The 21,266-nt window shown below is 43.9% G+C and overlaps 1 protein-coding gene across 8 annotated transcripts in view; it reads right to left on the bottom strand.

Annotated features, from left to right (window-relative positions):
- LOC138160777 (zinc finger protein 585A-like) overlaps positions 1-21,266 on the bottom strand; it is a 36,174-nt gene that overhangs the window by 13,710 nt on the left and 1,198 nt on the right. For 4 of the 8 annotated variants that reach the window (XM_069087511.1, XM_069087503.1, XM_069087505.1 and 1 more), the window contains exons 2-5: positions 19,090-19,391; positions 17,780-17,865; positions 10,538-10,664; positions 10,018-10,116 (exon numbers count right to left, since the gene is read on the bottom strand). In XM_069087511.1, coding sequence (XP_068943612.1) covers positions 10,018-10,116; positions 10,538-10,664; positions 17,780-17,865; positions 19,090-19,123 — 346 coding nt within the window. In that variant the 5' untranslated portion in view covers positions 19,124-19,391. Of the gene's footprint in view, positions 1-10,017; positions 10,117-10,537; positions 10,665-17,779; positions 17,866-19,089; positions 19,439-21,266 lie in introns of all 8 variants that reach the window. The other 4 variants (XM_069087510.1, XM_069087508.1, XM_069087509.1 and 1 more) reach the window with 2 other exon arrangements.

The raw sequence follows: 21,266 nt of genomic DNA on the forward strand, positions 1-21,266 counted from the left end.
AGTTCTTTGTGGGCCACATTATGAAGTTATGTTAAAATTAAATCTGATAAGCAGTCACCCAAAAAAACTTAGAAACTGTCAAGATTGGGTTAAATATGAATTAACAGTGAAAATTAATGAACTGAATATGCCTTTGAAAATTAGAAAGCCAACAAATATAATAAAATTAGCAATACTATCAAAGCCAATTTATAAATTTAGTGCTATACCAAAATACCAATAGGATACTTTACAAATCTAAACAAAATTACAAAATTCATTTGTAGGAACAAAAGACCTAGACTTTATAATGAAAGAAGGTAGAAATGAGGAAAGAATAGCACTTCTTGACCTAAAACTATTGTAAAGAAGCAAATAAAAAAGCAATTGGTATTGGTTAAAAATAGAAAAGGATATCAATGTAAAGGACTAGACAAGGAGACACACAAATGACTGAGTTTAATAACTCAGTGTTCAATAAACCTAAAAATAAAATTACCTAGGAATTATGACTCACTTTGAAAACTAGAAACTACTTTGGCAGAAATCTGATTTAGAACAACAGCTTACACCACATTCCATAATCAATTCAAAATAAATACATGATCTGATTAAATATCATAGAATAAAAAAAATTAAGAGAAGAATATCACGAAGCTTTTTCACAGCTGAGGGTAAAAGAATTTTTAACTAGTCAAGGTACATAGACAATTGCAAAAGATGAAAACAGGTCATTTTGATTACATGAAATAAAAAAGCTATAGAAATAACAAAATTAACACAACTAGGAAAAGGGAAGTAGTCTGCTGGGAAAAAAAAAACTTTTGTATCAAATATCTCTAATAAGGGAGCGATATCCAAAATATACAGACAGCTAAAAGAAATATATAAGACCAAAAGTCAGTCCCCAATGGATAAATCATTTAAATATATAAACTTTTCTCAAAAATAATTGCAAAATGTAAACAATCACATGAAGGAACACTCCAAATCATTAATATGATCAATTTAAAAATTTTTTTAAATCCTAAAGTTTCACTTAGAAAACTGGCAAAGATGACAAAAGATGGGAAGTCAAGGTGCAATAGATTATGGAAAAACAGGTACCTAATGGAATGTTTGGTGAATCTGTGGATTGAGTACTATGCAAAAGAAATGACAAAAATATCCAAACACTTTGACCCAGATATTCCACTTAGATTTCCTCTAAGAGATCACTGACAAAATTCTGGCCCCATATACACCAGAATATTTACAGCAGTACTTATATATCATTTTTTTTATGGTAGCAAAGAAGCAGAAACAAAGTAGGTGTTAATAAATTAAGAAACAGATAAACACATCTTTGGTGTATTAACAATCTGCTCCTTTACTCTGACTTTGTGTAAAGAAGTAGCTAGCACTCTTTTGCCACTGCAAATGCTTCTTCCAACCTCTCCCAAATTCTACCACGTTTTAAAAATACTTAATGACGTCAGTGTCCCCACTCAGTAACTATGTCAAATGATTAGGTGTTACTGCCTCTCTCCCTACTCCCTACAAACTCACTCATAAAACTCCTCAGTTAATCCTACTATCCTCACTAATTTAGAGTTCTTTACTCATCTTTTCCTTGTGGCTAAACTCCTTTAGAAAAGCTGTCTACTCTCCGTACCTCCTCTTCCTTTCCAAAACCTTTGCAATCTGGCCACCACCTCATCGCTCCACTGAAACTGCCCTTTCCAAAGTCGCCAGTGATCACAACATTGCCAGATGTGATACATCCTTCATTTGACACTGTTAATCATTTTTTCATCCCAAATAATAGTCAGGTATTAAGGAACACTGAGCATAATACAAATTTCAAATTGGTTTAAACAAAATTTTTTCTGCATGTAACATCAATAAAGCAGAAAACTGCACCACTTCTCAGTAATTCCGAACCACTTCCACAAGCCAATGTCAGGTCTTTATCACAGATCTTCTAGGGCAGCAGGAGCTGGGACCAGCCTCCAAACTCTTCTCCATAGCTTCTGCCACAGCCAAGGTTCCTAGCCCAGAGGCTCTGCCCTTCAGCTCACTCTCCTGCTCCAGGGCAAGCAGCAGCCTGACACTGAGGACTGAAACTATTTATTATAGTATTTACAAACGTCTTAACCATTTAACATGTAGAAAACTTTGCTACCATTTTTTATTAGGTTCCTCTTTTTTTAATCTATTATTGATGACATTTTTGAGTGTTACGCCCCTAACCCCCATTTTCCCCATAAGCCCTATGCATGATTTTGTACAATGTAGCATTTTTGGGAACTCTTATGTCAACTTTTAAGAGAACTGACTGCCCTTTCTTCTCTCTATTGCTGCTCTCTCCCAGTACTGCTCCTTAACTGTTTCCTTAGTCTCCTATGCTATTTTTTCATATATAATATACTATTAACCATATGCCTCAGCCAAGGTTCCTGTCACAGACCATCTTTTTTTTCTCTAGACTACCTCAACTGGAAATCTCATCAGCTAATAGGGGTTCAGTTACTATTTCTATACAGCTGGCACCCAAATTTATATAGTCAGCCTTCATTTCTTTCCTGGGCAGTAATTAACAACTACAACATCACCAACTATCATTCAAACATCTCAAGCTAGATATTCCTATAGACAGAAGTGTCAAGCCTGAACCAGATTAAAATGTAATTGGAAAATATTTTTAAAAATAAATTAAAATACAATAAAACAACACAAAAAATCCTCCCTTTTTTCCTTCTGCACTTCCCTATTACCAAGGTCACGACCATCCTTCCAGTCACCCAGGTTCTCAATCTCTGTGTCATCTGAATCTCCTCTCACTGACCCACATTTGCAATCCACAGCCAAATCTCAGTGCTCCTCTTAAATATGTACCCTTCTTTCTGCTCACATACCCCTCTCATCTGGACTATTTCAGTAGTTACCTAACTGGTCTACCTGACTTAAGTCCCTCCCTACTCACCTATGAAGGTGATATTTCTCAAGTATGGGTCTCACCATATCACCCTCCTGCCCAAAGAGTTCCCTCCAAGATCAAATATAAAGCCATACATTTGCTTTTACAGCTCTTCACAGCCTGGTCTCTCCCTACTTTTCTGGTCTTATACTTAACTCTCCTCCATACACTTCACAATCCAGTTACACCGGCCTACTGGCCGTTCCTCATCAAGGCTGTCTTGGAATGCCCCTTCACCTCAGTCTTAATTTCCCTGGCTTCCTTCATGACTCAGCTCAAGTATGACCTTCTGTAGGAGCCCTTCCCCTCTGAATTAACCTTATATCCACTCTGTATATATCTTGCATGTCATCTTATTATTTACATATGGTCCCCACCATTAGAACAGAAGCTTCTCTAGGACAGGGACTAGCCTAGCATCTGGAGCATATAGTAATAAATGCTTATTTACTGACTGATGAATGTAATGAAGTACTACTGTGCTATAAGAAATGACAAACACAAGGAAGCACGGCAAGGCTCACGAACTGATACAAACTGAAGCAAAAGCAGAACTACAAAAACAATATTTGGAGTGACAACAATGTAAATAGAAAGAATAACGACCAAATAATCAGAATTCAATGGTATGAAATTATAACGACCAAGTGTGATCCAAATTAGAGATTCAAGAAGATATCTCTCCTGCTTCTTTCACAGAAGAGGGGAACTATGAGTGTGGGGGTACTGAACACAGTGTGAAACTTTTCTGATAACATCTTTTAATTTGGTAGAACTTTTTCTTATAAGGCCTATAAAAATTTCTTATCTACATATGCTAAAAACCTTGTCTAAATTAGGAGTTTCAGTGGGTTCACTGTTAAAAAATATGATAATGTAACTTCTGAATAATTTTCAAGAGAAAGATAGACATTTATTAGCCAAATTCGGCTAATAAATGTAATTTATAAAAACCTTTGAATAATTGGTGAATAGGACAAAACCATGAGCATCATGAAATATGATCGATGATGTACTTTTATACTTGTACATATTTATCTTTCTGTTTTATATTTCCTACATTTATTCCCCACCTTCGCCCCTCCCAGAAGGCCATAACAAAGATCTTTTTTTTTTTTTAAAGAGGAAATACAGAAAAAAATTCAGCAAAACAAATCAATAAATTGAAATAATTTTATTTTATATGCAGTGATCCACAGCCGTGGATCCTCACCTTTGGAAGGAGCTGGGAGAAGTTTCTTCTCATTTATCTTCTTTGGGGGGGCCAAGGCTTGGTCTTTATGATTTTTGCAACATTCTATTTCAACATTTTAATTATTTTGTGGTGTTGGCTCTTTCCATATGCATTGTTGTGGTCACTATGTGTCTTGTTTTCCTGGCTCTACTGGCTTCACTTTTGCATCAGTTCCTATTACTAATTTCATGCTTCCTTGTTATTTATCATACCCATCAGAAAGAAAAGCATTCATCATATTCACGCACCATGATTTGTTTATCCATTCCCCAACCACTGGTCATATACTTTGTCTCCAGGTCTCTCCTACCAAAAAAAGTGCTTCCATAAATATTTTGGTGGAGACGGGCCCTTTGTGTTGATGATGTCTGAGGGTAAATACTTAGCAGTGGAATCTCTGTGTCAAAAGCTACTGACATTTTAGTCACACCTTTTCTGCAAAATTCCAAACTGCTTTCCAAAAGGGTTTAACCAATTCACAGCTCCATCAACAATGAATCAATGTTGCCTGACTTTCCACAACCCTTTCAACATTGACTATTCCTGTCCCCTGTCATCTTTGCCACTTTCCTGAGGAGGGAGTGAAATCTCAATGCTATTATTTGCATTTCTCAAATTTTTAATGATTTAGAATATTTTTTCATATAGTTATTAGTAGTCTGCAATTTTTTTTTTAAGCAATTGGGGTTAAGTAACTTGCTCAAGGTTACGTGGCCAGTTATTTCTGGGTGTGGCTGAGCCCGGATTCAATCCCCAGGTCATCCTGACACTGGGACCGGTGCTCTTACTCGCTGTGCTACCTGGTTGCCCCGGTAGTCTGCAATTCTTTTGAGAAATATCTGCTCATATCCTTTGACCACTTATCCACTTGGGAAATAGCTTTTGGTCTTTTTTGTTAGTATATATCTTAGATATTAGTCCTTTAAACGAGATACAAAGATTCTTTCCCCCAGTCAACCACTTCTCTTATCTTACTTGCAACAATTTTGTTCCTTCAACAGCTTTTTAATTTCATGTAATGAAAATTATCTATTTTAACTTTTGTAATTGTCTCTATCCTTTGTTTTGCTATGCAGAGATGCCCATTATTACCACTACTATTAGCTAGAAGATAAAAAAAAAAACTGAGGAAACAAGCATAGGCAAAGAGAAAGGGGGAAGAAGGGAAAGAGGGAGACAGAGAAGAGAGGGAAGAAGAAAAAGAAGGGATGAAAGAAGGAAAAAAAGATTAAGTACCCACAATGAGCCTGGCACTGTGCTAATAAGAACTTTACAAATATTTCTCTCATTTGATCCTCACAATAACCCTGAGAGTAGATGCTAATATTACTCCAATTTTACAGTTAAGGAAACTGAGGCAGACAGCAGTTAAATAACTTGCCTGGGGTCACAAATTTAGTTAAGAGTCTAAGGTCAAATGTGAACTCAGATCTTCCTGAATCCAGGTCCATCACTCTATCCATTGGGCCCATCTGGCTGCCTCAGGAAACAAAATTATCACTTTTCACAGATGATACAATTTATTTAGAAAACCCCAGTTAATAAAAAGTTTATTGAAACAAGAAATTTAGCAAAGTTGCAGGAGCAAAAATACATACACAAAAATCATCAGCATTCCTTTATATTAGTTACCCTTGTTTGATTAAGAGTTCATCCCCCATCAACAGGTATGAATGAGTCTTCTAAATTTTTTTTTATGTTATGATCTTTAATATTCAGGTCATAGATACATTTTGAATTGATCTGTGGAATATGGTGTAAGATAATGCTTTCAATCTAATTTCTGTCAGATTGCTTTCTAGTTTTCCCAGCAATTGTTATTAATTAGAGAGTTCTTTAACAAGTAATTTACTTTAGAGGTCTACTGAACACTGGGTTTTGGTTTCATTATTTCTGAGTATTCCTTAAACTAGTCTTTTCCACTGATCTTTATCCTCCCATTTTTCTTAATCAGTACTAAATTATCTTCATAATTTCTGCTTTATAATATAATTTGAGGCCTGAAAGTTCTAACTCCTCTTAATTCCTACTTTATTATTTCCCTTAAAATTCGATATTATTTCCTCTAAATAAAATTTGCTATTTTGTTGAGCTATGTGAACTATTTTTTTTTTTTTGGTAGTCTGATTGGCACAGCCCTAAGTGTACAAGTTAAGTTTTGGTAGTATTTTCGTTTTTGTTATATTGGCACAACCCAGCCATGACCACTGTACTATTCCTCTAGCTATTTAAGCTGTTCTTTATTTCTTTAAAAGTGGCTGGTATTGTATCTATGACTCCCAAATATTCTATGCATTTTGTAATTACTTTGTATAGGAATTCCTTTTCTATCACTGATGAAGCATCTTTTTCAAGTATGACAGTTGAACTTAGAATCAAACTTTTAAATAGCTTTATCACAAAGGGCTTAAAAATAAGATTAGATTTTCAAAACAAATGAGTCATATTCAATCACAATGCTCTTACTGTTAAAAATATTATTAGTAAAACGGCTTTAAAAATTTATTTTTCATTTTTAATCCTTCTCGTATTGTTTTTCATGTATGCTTTATAATGCACGACATACTAGTATAGTAGCACATGCATATAATTAACACACAAGTAGCTACACATATATTTGGGAGAATGTGTTCAAAATTTTTTTTTTACTTAACAGAATAGATGTATAATTTTAAAAGTCGGGAGACCAGAGCTCTAGTAGAGTGCCCTCAGGATCTGTCAGTGGCCCTGGGCTACTTAATACTGGCTGACATGAAAGGACAGATGGGATGCTTATCACAGCTGCAGGTGACACAAAGCTTGAAGAAGATAGACTCAATACATAATGTGATAGGTCAGGAACAAAGGAAAAATCCTTACCAGGCTAGAATGGTGGATTCAACCTGCTAAGATTGAAAGTTTAGGGTTTTTAAAAGATTAATTTTCAAGTACAGATGGGAATTCACTGGGAAAAGAGATGGGGGGTTAGAGCCCTGCAAAAGAAGGCGATCCAAACGTCAGGCTGCACTCAGAGATGGGGTGTGCAGAACAGCCAAGACTATGGCTTTGTGGGAATATCCCCTAAATGAGAACAGGCCTAGGATGCCATGTTTAATTCTGAAGGCATTTTAGGAAGAAAATCCCTACGGCGGAGAACTATGCCAAGAAGGCAGGCAGCCAGGACGGTGAAGCAGCCCAGCATCATGCCCCGTAAGGACCGGTTAAAGGAGCTCTACAGGAGGAACAGGACAACGGAATGTAAGTAACTGAAGAGCGATGGCGCATGGTGAAGGATTCCCAGCCCGTCACTCTGTTTCTCCAAGAATGTTACAGCGCTCTCTCTCTATCTTCACAGGCTGGGAAGAGAAGAGGCTCCCTCACTGCCATGGGGAGGGAAAGGCACCTTTTTCTAACTGAGGAGCAAAGTTGGGGCAATTCTGAGCCATCAAAAATGCAATGAAAATCTAAGGAGATGACAGAAAGCACTGAGCAGGAGCAGAGCTCAAGCCCATGTGAGGCGAGCAGACAGACAGGATCACTAGAGTGCTGACTTAAGACGAGGAATAAGGGAAGCATCACAAGATAAAGAAGGATAAAGCGGGAGTAGTCCTGAAACCAGGCTCTCCTCATTTCACAATGAATTAATGAACAGCCTAGTTATTTCTCCTTCCAAGCAATTTTCCACAAAACTGATTAATTTTCCCAAAATATTGATGTCATCATAGGATTTCCCTGCTCAAAATCTGGCATTTCCTTCACTCCTCTCAGAAGGCATCTAAAGGCTTCCTTAAACCGCCTCTCATTCCAGTAAGGCCACTCTTCTCCCTGACCCACCAGGCCTCTCTCTTGACACTTCCCCCAGTTTGCCTACACAAATCCAAAAAGGGCCTCCAAACTTTGTACCTGTGATAGGTAAATGATTTCTTGATTCCCTTATTTGATCTAATGAATGTATATTAAGCATACATATTTTTCAAGGCACTCAAGAGACACTAAGAAGAAAGGAAACACTCTCTGAGCTGACAGACCTTTCATTTTGCTATGAGGAGATAGCGTGAAAACAGATAAAGACCCTGAAACAAGAAAAAACATTTGTGCCCCCAGAATTTTACTGCTGGGGAGATCTGACTCAAGCTTCATATAAGTGACACCTGAAAAAAAAAAAGCAGGCAGGCACAGATGGACCCAAGTTGAAGAGAGATTTTAAGAAAGGATCTGTGGACGTGGCAGTTAGCTGCCTAGATATGGTCATGACATCAATGAGCAGCGAAGAAAAGACCAAGGAAAAGAGTGCAGAGTAAGAAAAGGAGGGACAACTGAAATCTCAATACGAGGTGATCATCCAGAAGAGAGAACAGCGAGAGAAGGAAGACAGAGCCCTGAAGGGACCCGCAAAATTGGTGGGAAATGGTTTGGAGGACAGAGGAGACAACAAAGAACACAGAGACGAGATGACCCCAGAGGTGGGAGAACCAGTACAGGAGAATGCCAAGGAGGGAAATCGCAAGGTCCCAGTCTGAGGCAGGTGGTCTGCAGTCTTCCTGCCCAACCCAAGGCTGAACAAGAATCCGCACTGAGAGACTTGACAAGTAGCCACGAGGGTGAGCAGCCCGTCTGACTTTTTCGGAGCTGGCTGTCGGGAGGCTGCCTCTGGCCTACACCTTGTCCATGACCAAGACCCCGTGCTCTGTGACAGCGCCCGTGAACACTATCCTGCTTCCACATCAAGACCTCCAAGCAGTCAGGCAGGCGCTCCACCTGCAGATGGCTCAGATCTGCCTCGTTCTTCCTTCTGAGACCAAGCAGCCCTGCTCCCACAGGACAGCCTTTTCAAATACTTGGAGAGGGCCATCACATCCCCTCCAAACTCTCCTCCTCACCCACGTCAGCCAGTCCTAGGATGACATGGTCTCCATTCCTCTCTCCATCCTCATCACACTTCTGAATATGCTCCAACATGTCTAATTCTTTTCTAAATTATGACACACTGGACCAAGGGACTATCACCAATTCTCAGCATTGGAAGGAGCCCCCAAAGATATCAAGTCAAATCTGTACCCAACTAAAAATCCTCTCTTCAATGTTCCCAAAATATATCTGTGAGATGCTGCAAACAGGTGAAAGACAATTAAGACTCAAGAATAAAGCCCTGAACCTGGGTAGCAGGAGGAGAGGCCACACTAGCACTGCACAGACAAAAGGGGACAGCCTCAAACAGAGAAAGTCTGAGGCTAAGCTCCCAGCCCTGCCAGCCCTTTGCGTTCCTGCAGGCACATACACAGCAAAATGTAGCAACACTCACTAATTTCTGATGGGAAAATCTGCATTACTTATGGGGAGGGGGGGGTTGCGGGGATCAGGCAATTCTATAATTTCCAATCTTGCAACAAGCTTTCCCTCTTGCTGAGACTGAGACACAGAAGAGAATTTCCCTGTGTTGATTTGTAGAGTGAGAACTGTCTATACCTGTAGGTTTTGATAGCGGGCAGAGACAAGCTGCAAGGCAGACAAAACAAGCATCAGGGAAAAGCAAAGCTTCATTTTTTAAACCTGAGAGTAGAAAGAAAGGAATCTTTGAAAAGGGAGGAAGGAAGGAGACCAGAAGAGAGAAAATAATCCTAAAAATGGACAAGAAAGAATGGGGCTCAAGACAGAGAAGGGGAGGAACCCCTCACCAAAAGCCTGGAGGGAATGAGGGCAGAGAGACCAGGAGGGGCCCATAAGAAAGAGCTCCAACGGACACTGGCACCTTCTCCAGGGGCCTTCCAGCAGACGCTGCAGTCCCACACTCCAGGGCAATTTGCCCTCACCGAGCAGGTGGGCTGCTTTCTCATCCTTTCCACCTGCCTGGGTTTTACTCACTCACCTGTGTAAGTGTTTCCTGGGACGACTTCTCCTTCAGGTGGCCCTGGTTCTTCTGTCTTCTCCAACTGGGAGATCACATCTTCCTTGGAATCTGGAAGTCCTGCTCACAGGGAAATAATTGGAATAGTGCTGAGTAGAGAAAACCATCTCAAAAGTCAAGCGTAGCCTCTTTCTCTTTAATGAATAAATGGATGGTGTAACAGGAAGGACTTGGAAGGCTACTTCCTCTGCTTTGTGGTCTTATCAAGTTGGGGAGAGAAGGGTGGGGTGAAAGGGCTCGATTTAGGTTCAAAGAAAACACATCATTTTGACACACTCTGCTAAGAGGACAGGCACATTTCCTGTCTTCAAGTACCTAGGACTTGAGTGCAGAGGAAGCCTCTTAGCATCACAACATTCAGGGATTTTCCCAAAGCACGTGTAAGTGCTGAACAGAAGCAGAGCCCTTGAGAGGTCCCACGACATTACAGAACTGAGGATGTGAAGACAGACTAAGGGCCAGAAGACTGCGCCTTCCTTACCCAAGGACACAAAATTCTCGTAGCTCTCCAGCATCACGTCCCTGAACAAGTCCTTCTGAGCGGGCTCCAGCAGCCCCCACTCCTCCCGGGTGAAGTCCACCGCCACATCCTGGAACGTCAGCAATTTCTGAAACATCCCAAAACAGGCATCTTCAACCAGGGACCATCCCTCACAAGGAGCCCCGGGGGAGGTGGGAGGTTGGCAGGACAAAGAAGAGTGGTTTCCAAAGTATTTGGAGGGGGTGGAGCATCGCTGGACAAGCTTCTTACTAGGTTCATTCTGGATTCTTTATATTGTAATGATTTAATTTTATTTCTCAAGGTCAGGCACATAAATCATTCCCCGTACTGAGCCCCAAGGGAAGAAAGCTTGTTACTCCTCAAAATCAATACTTTCTAATTAGGTGTATCCCATCAATCACTGACCATTGCTGGCAGCAACCCTGGGAGCAGGCTTACAGAGGAGGTGGCCTGGAAGTGGATTAGCAGGGCCCCAGGCCTTTCCTCACTCTCCCCACCCACTAACATAACCCAGCAGCCTCCTAGTAAGGTTCTTCCTTTGTTTTCAGGCATGTACACAGCAAAATCCACTGCCATTCACTCATGTTCGGTGGGGGAATGTGCACGACCAGCTGGAGTAATGGAGAAGGGATCAGGCAATTCTATAATTTACAAACCCACAAAAGCTCTTCCCCACTGGCGAGACAGATTCAGAGCACGATTTCCCTGTGATGGTTCCTCTGACTTAAAGAATGAAATAATAATAGTTGAGGAAACTCAAGACAGCTTTTGTGCATTGTCTCTGGCAGAGAGCACCCAGCAGAAGGGACAGGAAGCGCCCCACCCCCACACCATGCCTTGGTTCCAAGGTGGCCACCCTTCCCTTACTTCCTTCTGCTCAGGGAGCCTGTCCTCAGTGACTTGTTTGTCTCCCTGGCCCAGTGCAGTTCTGGGACCCCTGCTTTGTACACACTGATACCTGCCCCATCTGAATAAGGTATGCCCTCAACTAATACCTTCAGATCACTGTCTGCTAGGACTCACACAGCTAATGGGCACCCGGGGTGGGGTTCACACCCACACCCCTCCTGTGTGTGTCTGCTCTGCTTTCCACAAGCCTCCACCACCTCTGGAGGGAAATCTCCTTCCTCCACCTTTCTCCTCCCCCACCCCCCATTCAGCCGATCCCTTTTTTTTTTTGCTTTTGGGAGGGCAATTGGGGTAAAGTGACTTGTCCAAGGTCACACAGCTAGTTAAGTGTCTGAGGCCATATTTGAACTCAGGTCCTCCTGACTCCAGGCCAGTGCTCTATTCACTGTGTCACCTAGCAGCCCCTTCAGCCACTCCCTCTTGTGAAAGGTTTCTTCACTTTATAATGAAGCCTGCCACCCCCCATGGAGAGACTGCCTTCAATCAGAGCACTGCCTCTGCACACCCCTATGACCTGGGCCCAGCTGGTTCCTGTCCATGCCCTTCCTGGCTGCCAGCACTAGGGGCGCCCTTCCCCACCCCCCAGAGGCAGGCACTCTACCCCAGTACTCCCTCCCCTGGTGCTTCAGTCAAGGCTTGTCTCCTGAGAGGGAGGGGCTCCAGGCCTCGCCCCAGGCCGGGCTCCCTACCCTAGAGGGATAGGTAGTCCTCAGCAGTCTGGGCTGTGCCCTTGGAGGATGAACTACAGTCACAAGGCCTTCCCTACCTAGCAGGAGCTCCAGGAGAGCAGGGGCCTGACCTCGTCCTGCTCAGCACAGAACTCCCGGCCCATGCTACATCTCTCCATAGCACACTGCCTCGCCCAAAGTGTCTGTCCAGTCATGTCCTTCATGACCCGTCTGGGGTTTTCTTGGCAGTGGTACTGCAGTGATCTGACATTTCTGTCTGCGGCTCATTTTATGGAGGAGGAAACTCAGTTAAGTGACTTGCCTAGGGTCACACAGCCAGTTAAGTGTCTGAGGCCAGATCTGAACTCATAAAGATGAAGTTTCCCGACTCCAGGCCCAGCGCTCTCTCCTCTGAGCCACCCAGCTGCCCATGAGGGGTGCTTCATAGACGCAGACTGAACTGGACATCTCAAACGTGCTGGCCCCCATTTCTGAACATAAACTCTTTATCAGTCCTCTTACTTCCTACCAGTGACTGGACCTGTGACGCAGTATTGGAAACACTACTAATCGTGATATGACAGGGAAGTGAGATTTCCAGGATTAATGCAGGAAATGAAGAGGTCAAACTATCACATACAGATGTCACAACAGCGTCCTTGGCGATTTCCACAGACTTGTGATCCCATTAATGGGGGGGGTTCTTCCCCAACAAGGCAACATAGAACCCCACCCACATTTCCTCATTAATCAATCAACAAACATGTATTAAGCACCTACCAATGACTAGTCTTCGATCCCTGCCCAGATCCCTCCCTAAATCCTGCACACCCCCAAAGCCTTCTCACATGCCTTCATCATGCCATGAGTCCTAACCACACACTCAGTCCATCCACCTGTCCGTCTTCCTTCCTCTTGCTCATGACCCGCCCAGCTCCTCTTCTCACCCTACTTCTACGTGAAGAGACCCTTCTTTCCCAGCAGGGCAAGGAAACCCAAACCAAGACAGTCACAGCTGAAGCCGTTTCTGGGCTCCTTCCCCTCCTCTGGGGTGCCAGACATGTCACTGCCCTTTCTCATACTCATTTCCCATTTTTAACACTAAATCTGTTCTGAATTGGAGATACTGTAATTAATCTAATTACACCCCATCTCTCATTTTAACACGATAGTATGAGGACACCAGATTCACAGTATGAAAATTAACCCTGAAAATCCAACCTTCTCAATACAACAGTAAGACTAGCATAGCAAGACATTATCTACATACACAAAAATCATTTGCAGCTGCTTATATGCGAAACAAAGATCAAGAAAAGATCTGTTTTAACTTCACTTACCAAAAAAAAAAACCTTCACTTACAATTTATTAAAAAGGCTAACTCAGGTAGACTTTAAAACATTACAAAAAGCTATCAAAACTACTTGGTCACATAGAAAAAGAGATCTGAAGAGGGCACTCAGAAATGAACTAAATCCACACCAGGCTGGGGCCATCCACGCTCCTCCCTGCATTTCCACGCCTTCCATGCTTTCCTTCCACATTCTGGAACGTCTGTCCTCTAAATGGCCCTGCTGGGGCTAGGTCCAGCACTGTCCTGTGACAGAGAGAACTGTCCTGGTATTTACCTGTCGCCATGCCTACCGTCAGAGCTACCTCAGCATCCAGCCCAATCACGCCCAAGGACCATCTCTCCCATTCTTTATCTCCTCAAGCGGCATTATGTAATTTTACCAATATGGGGAATACTATTCAGCTGGGGAATGAGGAAGCTTTGTGTTCAAATATTTGTTAATGGAGAAAAAAAAGAAAAGGCAACAGCAGAAATGTCCAACAACTGGGGAATAAATAGTTGAATAATGTGCAATATACTCATGTTTTATGACAATGTTATAGAGTTAAGATTGAAAATGATAAAAGAATAATAAGGAATTAGGAAAGAAGATTGTAAAATGAAGACTGCAGAGCCCAGAAGGGCCAAGCAGACACAGAACGCAATTAGGTATAAGCTAAGGAACACACATAAATATACAGCGGAGAATAATTTATCATCAACATTTTAAATAGTGAAACTCACACATTCAAATGTACTATAAATTGTTCACGTGGTTTTGTAAATGTTTTGGATTTTGTCTATAATCAGTTAAATAAAATAACTGTGAATTGATGAATGTGACTAATGAGGAAAGGAATCACTGTTTAATATTGTTGGGAAAAGTGGGTAACTATAGCAAGAAAATTAAACTTAGAAACACCCTTCCTACCATGCCATTAGTTCATCTCATATGAAATCTTGCTTTGTTATTTGTGTACTGAAATGTTTGTGTTTGTTGACTGTTAGGTGAGGAAAACTCCAGCTTGATCAACAAAGTGTTTGTGTCCCATGTCTATGGGATGGTCTACATCTAGGTAGCTTCTGATTAAGGAGGCAGAGGAAGACTCTGAATAATTAAACAATCTCCTGATTAAATCAGCATATGCTATAATACCCAGTCACTTCAATACAAAGATGACATGGGAAAGATGATGAAAAATACAAGGGGAGGAATAAAAAAGGACTGACTAGTTTTAAGAAAATGATTCTCTAAGAAAGAACCAGAAGTTACGTAACTATGGATCTGTTTAATTGAAGCATCATGTTCCATGACAGCTGGTCCAATCTGTGACGATGTCTTATGTCATGTGGAATTTCTGTCTGTTGTCATGGAAAGCTTTAAGTGAGACTCCAGAATATCTGTGCTGGAGAGATGTCTGAGGGCAGGAGAAGCCTTGGTTAGCTTGGACATGACTCACTCTAGATCAATCCACCAGAAATGAAAAGTTGTTTCTGGTTAAGCACACACCTATAACACAGAGTACTCATTTTTTTCTTCAACAAAAAGTAACTGACCCAAGCCCTCAGCACAGCCAGGCCCATAGCACAGACCTGAGGAAGGCTTTTGGCATCTATTCATGTAAACTTGGGGTGGGGAGCCTGCAGCCTCTGGGCCATATGTGGCCTACCAGGTCCTCAGGCCCTCCAAGTTTCACTGAACCCCCTTTTATTGAGTGGGTGTGTTTTATGAAGGTTGGACTCAGAGGGCTGCCCCTGAGGACCTAGGGGTCCCCACCCTGGTCTAAACCACAGTGCGAACATCTTCTCCACAGAGCCTGCAGGCACTGGACACAGTGTTCACTACTTAGCATTGGTCAATAAGCATTTATTAAATGCCTACTATGAGCCAGGCCTGCTGCACGAAGGTTTAGGATATAAAACCACAAAAAATAAAGCTCATTATTTACAGGCAGTAAAAGGCCAGTTATCGATTTTGAAGGCATTTAGAGTCAGCCATCTGTTTACAGTCAAATTAGCAACTTAGAGCAAAGATGAAACCAGTATCTAATTAAAAAACTAAATATAGAAATAAACAGCATTAAAACAACTTGAAACTTATGTAACAAATTATTTAAACAAAAAAAAATCCAGAAAATTGATCAAAGGACAGACATGGACAGTCACCATGTCCTAAATAACCCGATGCAAATCCTGCACCTCGATCAGGAGAACACTCAAAGCCCCTAGAAAACACATGAACTCTCTGCCAAAGGCAGACAAGGCCCTACAGAAGAGGGCAGCAAGCAGCAAACGTCATAAAGCAAGGAGATGGAAAGGGAAACCTCAGGTCTGTGCCCTTCAGGAATGGCTAAGGAAGATAAGGACAGCTGACTGGACCCCTCTTCTGGTGCTCCCTCCTCCTTCTGGGAAGAGCTGGAGTGCAGCCCTCCCAACCCATAACTATCACCTCCCATGGGTTCAGGGCCCAACCTTCTCAGGTCACTGACCTCTTCTCTTGGCCCCCTTCATCTCCAGGGAAGCGAGAGATTTCATCAGCCAAAGACCTTGCTTTTAGCCTTGAAACAACAGAATGAGGCGGGTCAATGGAGCCTCCTGTCTCTGGCATCTTAGGGAATTTAGAATGGACAAAGGTGTTAATAAAATATCTGTAGCCCCAGGGAGGAAAAGAGCAAGAGGCTCAGAACCGGCCTTACTTAAACTCCATGCATTTACCATCAACCTCAGGCTTACTCCACACCCCTCATTCAGATGATCAGCCTTGGTGATGAATCACGGGTTTTTAAATGAAACAAAGTCAGAATAAAGGGAACAGGTTAAATTTTTAGTTGTAAAAGAAAGGAGAATACACAGAAAGGCTGTTACCAGACACTGGGAGCTCACCCAGAGGCAGGCCTGGGCCTCCTCTGTTAAGCCTCTTCTACCCTTAATGACCCAGCCCCCACCTCAGGGCCACTGCTCCCAGGCCTGTGAGGACTGATGTTGGTGCTCCAGCAGGACTCTGGCTCTGCTCCCCCACAGATCCCTGGGCCCCTTGTTCAAAGTCTCCTCATGGCCCAAAGATCGCATGGACCTTCTCTCTCTTGGGGCACCTGTCCCTCTGAACTCCCAACCCCACAATGCCATTAGACTGGGAGCCCCCTGAGGGCAGGCATGATCTTTTCCATTCTTTGCATCCCTGGCACTAAGCCCAGTGCCTGGCACAGCAAGTGCTTAATCAAAGCCTGACCCAACTGGACATTTCTCAGACCCCCATCCCAGTAACTCATGCTGTGAAATGACAGAATGAGTGGATTTTTGATAGAAGGGGAGAGGGAGGGGGAGAAGGTCAAAGAAAGAGGGAGGGGAGAGGGGGAGAGAGGAGAGGGAGAGAGGGAGGAGAGAGAGGAGAGAGAGAAGAGAGGGGGAGGGGGGAGAGACAGAAAGAGAAAGGAGAGAGGGAAGAGAGAGAGGGAGGGCGGGAAGAGAGAGAGAAAGAGGAGAGATGGAGAGGGAGGGGGAGGGAGGGAGAGGGAGAGAGAGAGAAGGAGAGGGAGGGGGAGGAGAGGGGAAGAGAAGAGAGTGGGGCAGAGGGGGAGAGAACGAGGAGGCATAAGGCCAGTGGGGGCTATTTCCAAGCAAGTCCCACTATTTGATGGGAAGAAGAATCAGGATCAAGACATATCAAGACATTTAGGGTCTCCAACTCCTGAACTAAGCACTTCTGTACCTCAGAATCCTCAGATATCCCACTGGGGGGCCAGGCTGTACAACTCCTGAGCCCTCTGGGGCTGGAGAGATGGCTGACTTTTAGATCTATCAGTTTGGCCCTAACTCCTGCTGAGCATAACAATGCTTAGATCTAGATCAGTCCACTAGTAACACAAGTTGTTTCTGGCGATCTTGGACCTACCACAGGGAGAACTCATTTTTTAAATTCAAAGGTAGAGAACTCAAGGTGTCAGACATAAGGGCAGCCAGAGGCAGCACGGCGATGCACTGAACAGAGCCGGACTTGGCATCGGGTCCAAACCTTCCACTAACCCCCACTGGCTGTGTCCAAGCTGGTCTCCTCCTCTGTAAAATGGGGATGACGGCTCCTACCTCCCAGGGTGGCTGTGAGGATCAAGTGAGCTATGCAACATGTACAAAGCCCTGCAAACCTTACAGCTCTATCGAGATGCAAGTGGTGATAGCAGTGGCAGGGGTGCTGGTAAGGTTCAGGTCACCGGATGGGGCCTGGCAAAGACAAGAAGAGGAAGAACCAGGGAAAGCCCTGGCTCCCAGCTTCAGGAAGGAGACAGGATTTCAAAAGAGAGAAACAAACCCACCTGAGACTTGGCTTTTAGGAGCTCGGAAGCCATTCTCTCCTCCTCGTGGATCCCCACTTCTTGGCCAGAGTCCTGAGAAGCCAGAACTGGAGGAGAAGAAAGAGAAGAAGAGGATCAATGCTGTCCTGCACTGGCTGAGGGCACCAGGTTCTGGGGGTGAGTCCACAGGCTGAAGCTGCCGGATTTGACACATAGAGAACAGCCGCAGACGTTGGTGCCCGAGACCTCGACCTCCTCCCTTGGCTCTCAGCATGTCCCCAGAGCCAGAACTCCAGGGAGAGGAGGGGGAGGCAGAGGGTGATGTCACGGCCATCGCTGCCCCACCACGCTAACTCACTGGCCAAAGCATCAGGAAGTAAGAAGCCCAAGACAGACAGAACGTGGGTTGAACCTACAATGATGAAATTTAAAGGGGATGAACAGAAAAGTGTGGCCAGACCACTGGTCCCATGACAACGGTCGGCTTATTTTCGTGGACTGCATGTTTGCTCAGGAGACAGAGGGCTGTGGCAACCAAACAGCTGAGTCAATCTTAGGCTGCAGGAGGAGCAGAACAGCCCCCCCTCATTCAGACAATGGTCCTGTAATATTGGGCCCTGGTCAAAAGACACCTGCAATGGTGTGTTCAGTTCCTGACATCCAAGGTTAGGGAAGATACTGAGCTAACAGCCAGGCAACTGGCTTTTGGGACCCCTTTCTGCACAGGCAGAGAAGGGCCAGATCAGAAGGGCCTACATCTATTTAGCCCAGCAAGAGGAGCGAGCGCCTTCCAGTATTTCAGCGTCTCTGCATTGGCTCTCCTTGATTCCAGGGGCAGAGCACCAATGCTGGCTGGAAGGTGCAAAGAGGGCAACAATGTTTAAGACCCTGGATCAGAGAATGGACACCCAAAAAACCTGGTCACACCTAACAGAAGGCCAAGGCTAAGTGGATGAAATTAAGGGACAAATGGGAACTGCTACACTGGAGGGGAAAAACCCTGATGGCCTAAGTGTGGGAAACACTAGCTCATATAGAAAAGACTTCATGGTCTTGTGCACTGTGAGCAAAGCATGATGGAATGGTAAAAAGAAAAGGGGCCACATCCATTTGTGAACTGATGAATTCCAGGGTTTTTGTTGTTTTCCTCAAAGTTTCTTCTGTGAAAAAAAAAAAAACCCAAAACAACAGTTCCTTTGTCTGAACTAACTGACAGGATCCCCCCAGCTCAGACCCCAGCAAACTTTGGCTGATCGGTTCTGACTGGTCTCTCCCGGGCTCAGCAGGGCCTCTTCCCTCCCAGCCCCTCCCACCCTGGCTGGGCTCCTCACCTCTCTCCTCCAACATGGGGTCCAAGCCCTTCATGGCTGCTCCGTTCTTGACCTTTTCCTGGACGCAGTGAACCTCTCTAAGTCTCCTCTCCCCACACAGGACCAGCAGAGTCCTACACACAGCAGCAGCTTCTTCTCATCGGGGGTCTACTCTGATGTTCTGAAGAAGGGTCTCAGGACAAGTGTGCTCGGACCCAGATGGACTCCGGCCCTTCAGGGAAATCCCCCAAAGTTGTCACCAGCTAGCAGGGCTGGGGCTCTGGGGCCCCACAATGGGCCCTCGGAGGCACAATGTAAGGCTGCTGGGGCCAGAAGAAAGAAGAAGTCAGCACCTTCGGTTACCTCAGGCCTATAAATGGGGACACAGTAAGTTTCACTGACACATCATGACTCCCCTCCACTCCCCCCACTATACAGGCGCTGCAGCGGAGAGCTTACACACCAGGACAAAGGTCAGCCCACCACTGGTCCAGAACCACAGAGACACATAGACACATGGACATTTCACAAAGAGATGGAGACTAGTCCTGTGATTTCACTGTACAGAGATCTCCAGGTAAGGCGTTCCCTCTTCTAAGGAGGGTCAGTACTGTATCTTCATCAAAGGGTCTTGGAGGGTGAGCCAGAAGTACCCAGCCAGCATGTCAGGAGCAGGACGGGAAGCCAGGTGTTCTTGGCTTTAGGGCTGGTGGCTCTGTCTGCATGACCACCATCTCTACACAGACAACACTGGACTGTCTGTAAGGGATAGTCTGATCCTTTGGGAACCTGTGACTTTTGGGGTGCTAGGCACACCTCCTGCTGGCCTGCATATCACAAGCCCCCTAGAATCCAGCAGATTAGCCTGGAACCGCCATCACTGAAAAGGGCACAAGAGCACAGCTATGGAAGGGAGCCCGGAGGCTGCATGAGCCATCAGGGACTTTATGTCTACAACACAGTTGTGTGCTGGCTGCATTCAGGGACTTAGAAACATGAATCTAAAAGCCCAGCTGGGTCAGGAAGAAGAGCACTGACCACTCAACAATACATACACACTTTACCAATACCTGAACAGAACAGTTTCTCTAAGGTGTCTTTCAGATCTGAAATCCCAGGATGAGACAGATAGAGAGACAAACACAGAGAATGAGAGACAGAGACAGGAACAAAGCCTGATAGATATAAACAGGTAGACATATAGATACATATATAGTGAGACATATACATAAATATATGTATACACACATATACAGGTATGTATAGATAGCACACATACATGTAAATATATCACACATGCTAACTGAAACTATGTATGTGTGTATGTATGTATGCATGTATGTATCTCAAAAATGCTGATACAACGAATGCCCCCCCTTCCAAAGCACCAAATGCCCAGAGAACAGACAATAAAATGTAGTATCGGGGCAGCTAAGTGGTGCAGTGAATAGAACACCAGCCCTGGATTCAGGAGGACCTGAGTTCAAACCCAGCCTCAGACACTTAACACAAAACTAGTCATGTGACCTTGGGCAAGTCACAACCCCAATTGCCCTGCCTTCCCCCCTTCAAAAAGCAACAAAATAAAATAAAATGTAGTATCTCCATACTCATGAGACAAGATGGCTAAAGTCAATGGACTAAAAGGACTATAACAGTCACCTGAAAAATAGTCTATGAAGAAAAAGATACAAAAGTCAAAATTAGTGATTTAGTCTGAATCCTTTGCACTTCTCTTTAATCCCATTCTTCTGGGTATAAGGTGCCTGCTACAGGCCCACCAATGGGCACACAAAGACAGAATGCATTCTACCCAGCACCTGCTCTGGCTGGGGGCACTGACATTCTACTGGGTCTAATGTAGGAAAAAGAACCCAGGGAGTGAAAAGCTCAGGGCTCAAGCCTGGCCCCGGGGGAGATGTGACTGACAGGTGGATGGCCTGTGTCAATGTGTCACCCAATCCACTCCTAAATCCTCTCCAAGGGCCAGGACCTTCCAGAACCCAAGGTCACACCTACATCACAGTCAAGCCCTGAAGCCTTCAGACACTCACCAGAACCTAAAATTTGCATGTATGAGTACAGAGGAGACTCAAGTGTGCACACATACACGCATGCTGCATACACATTATCTATGCACAGCTATAAAGCTTGTGTGTGTCCAAATACAACCTGTGGACATCTGTGTGTACACACAC

The sequence above is a fragment of the Petaurus breviceps genome, unplaced genomic scaffold (genome assembly GCF_028583685.1).
Source record: "Petaurus breviceps papuanus isolate PSGF00001 unplaced genomic scaffold, PetGlider_PUasm1.0 182, whole genome shotgun sequence".
NCBI classification, from domain to species: Eukaryota; Metazoa; Chordata; class Mammalia; order Diprotodontia; family Petauridae; genus Petaurus; species Petaurus breviceps.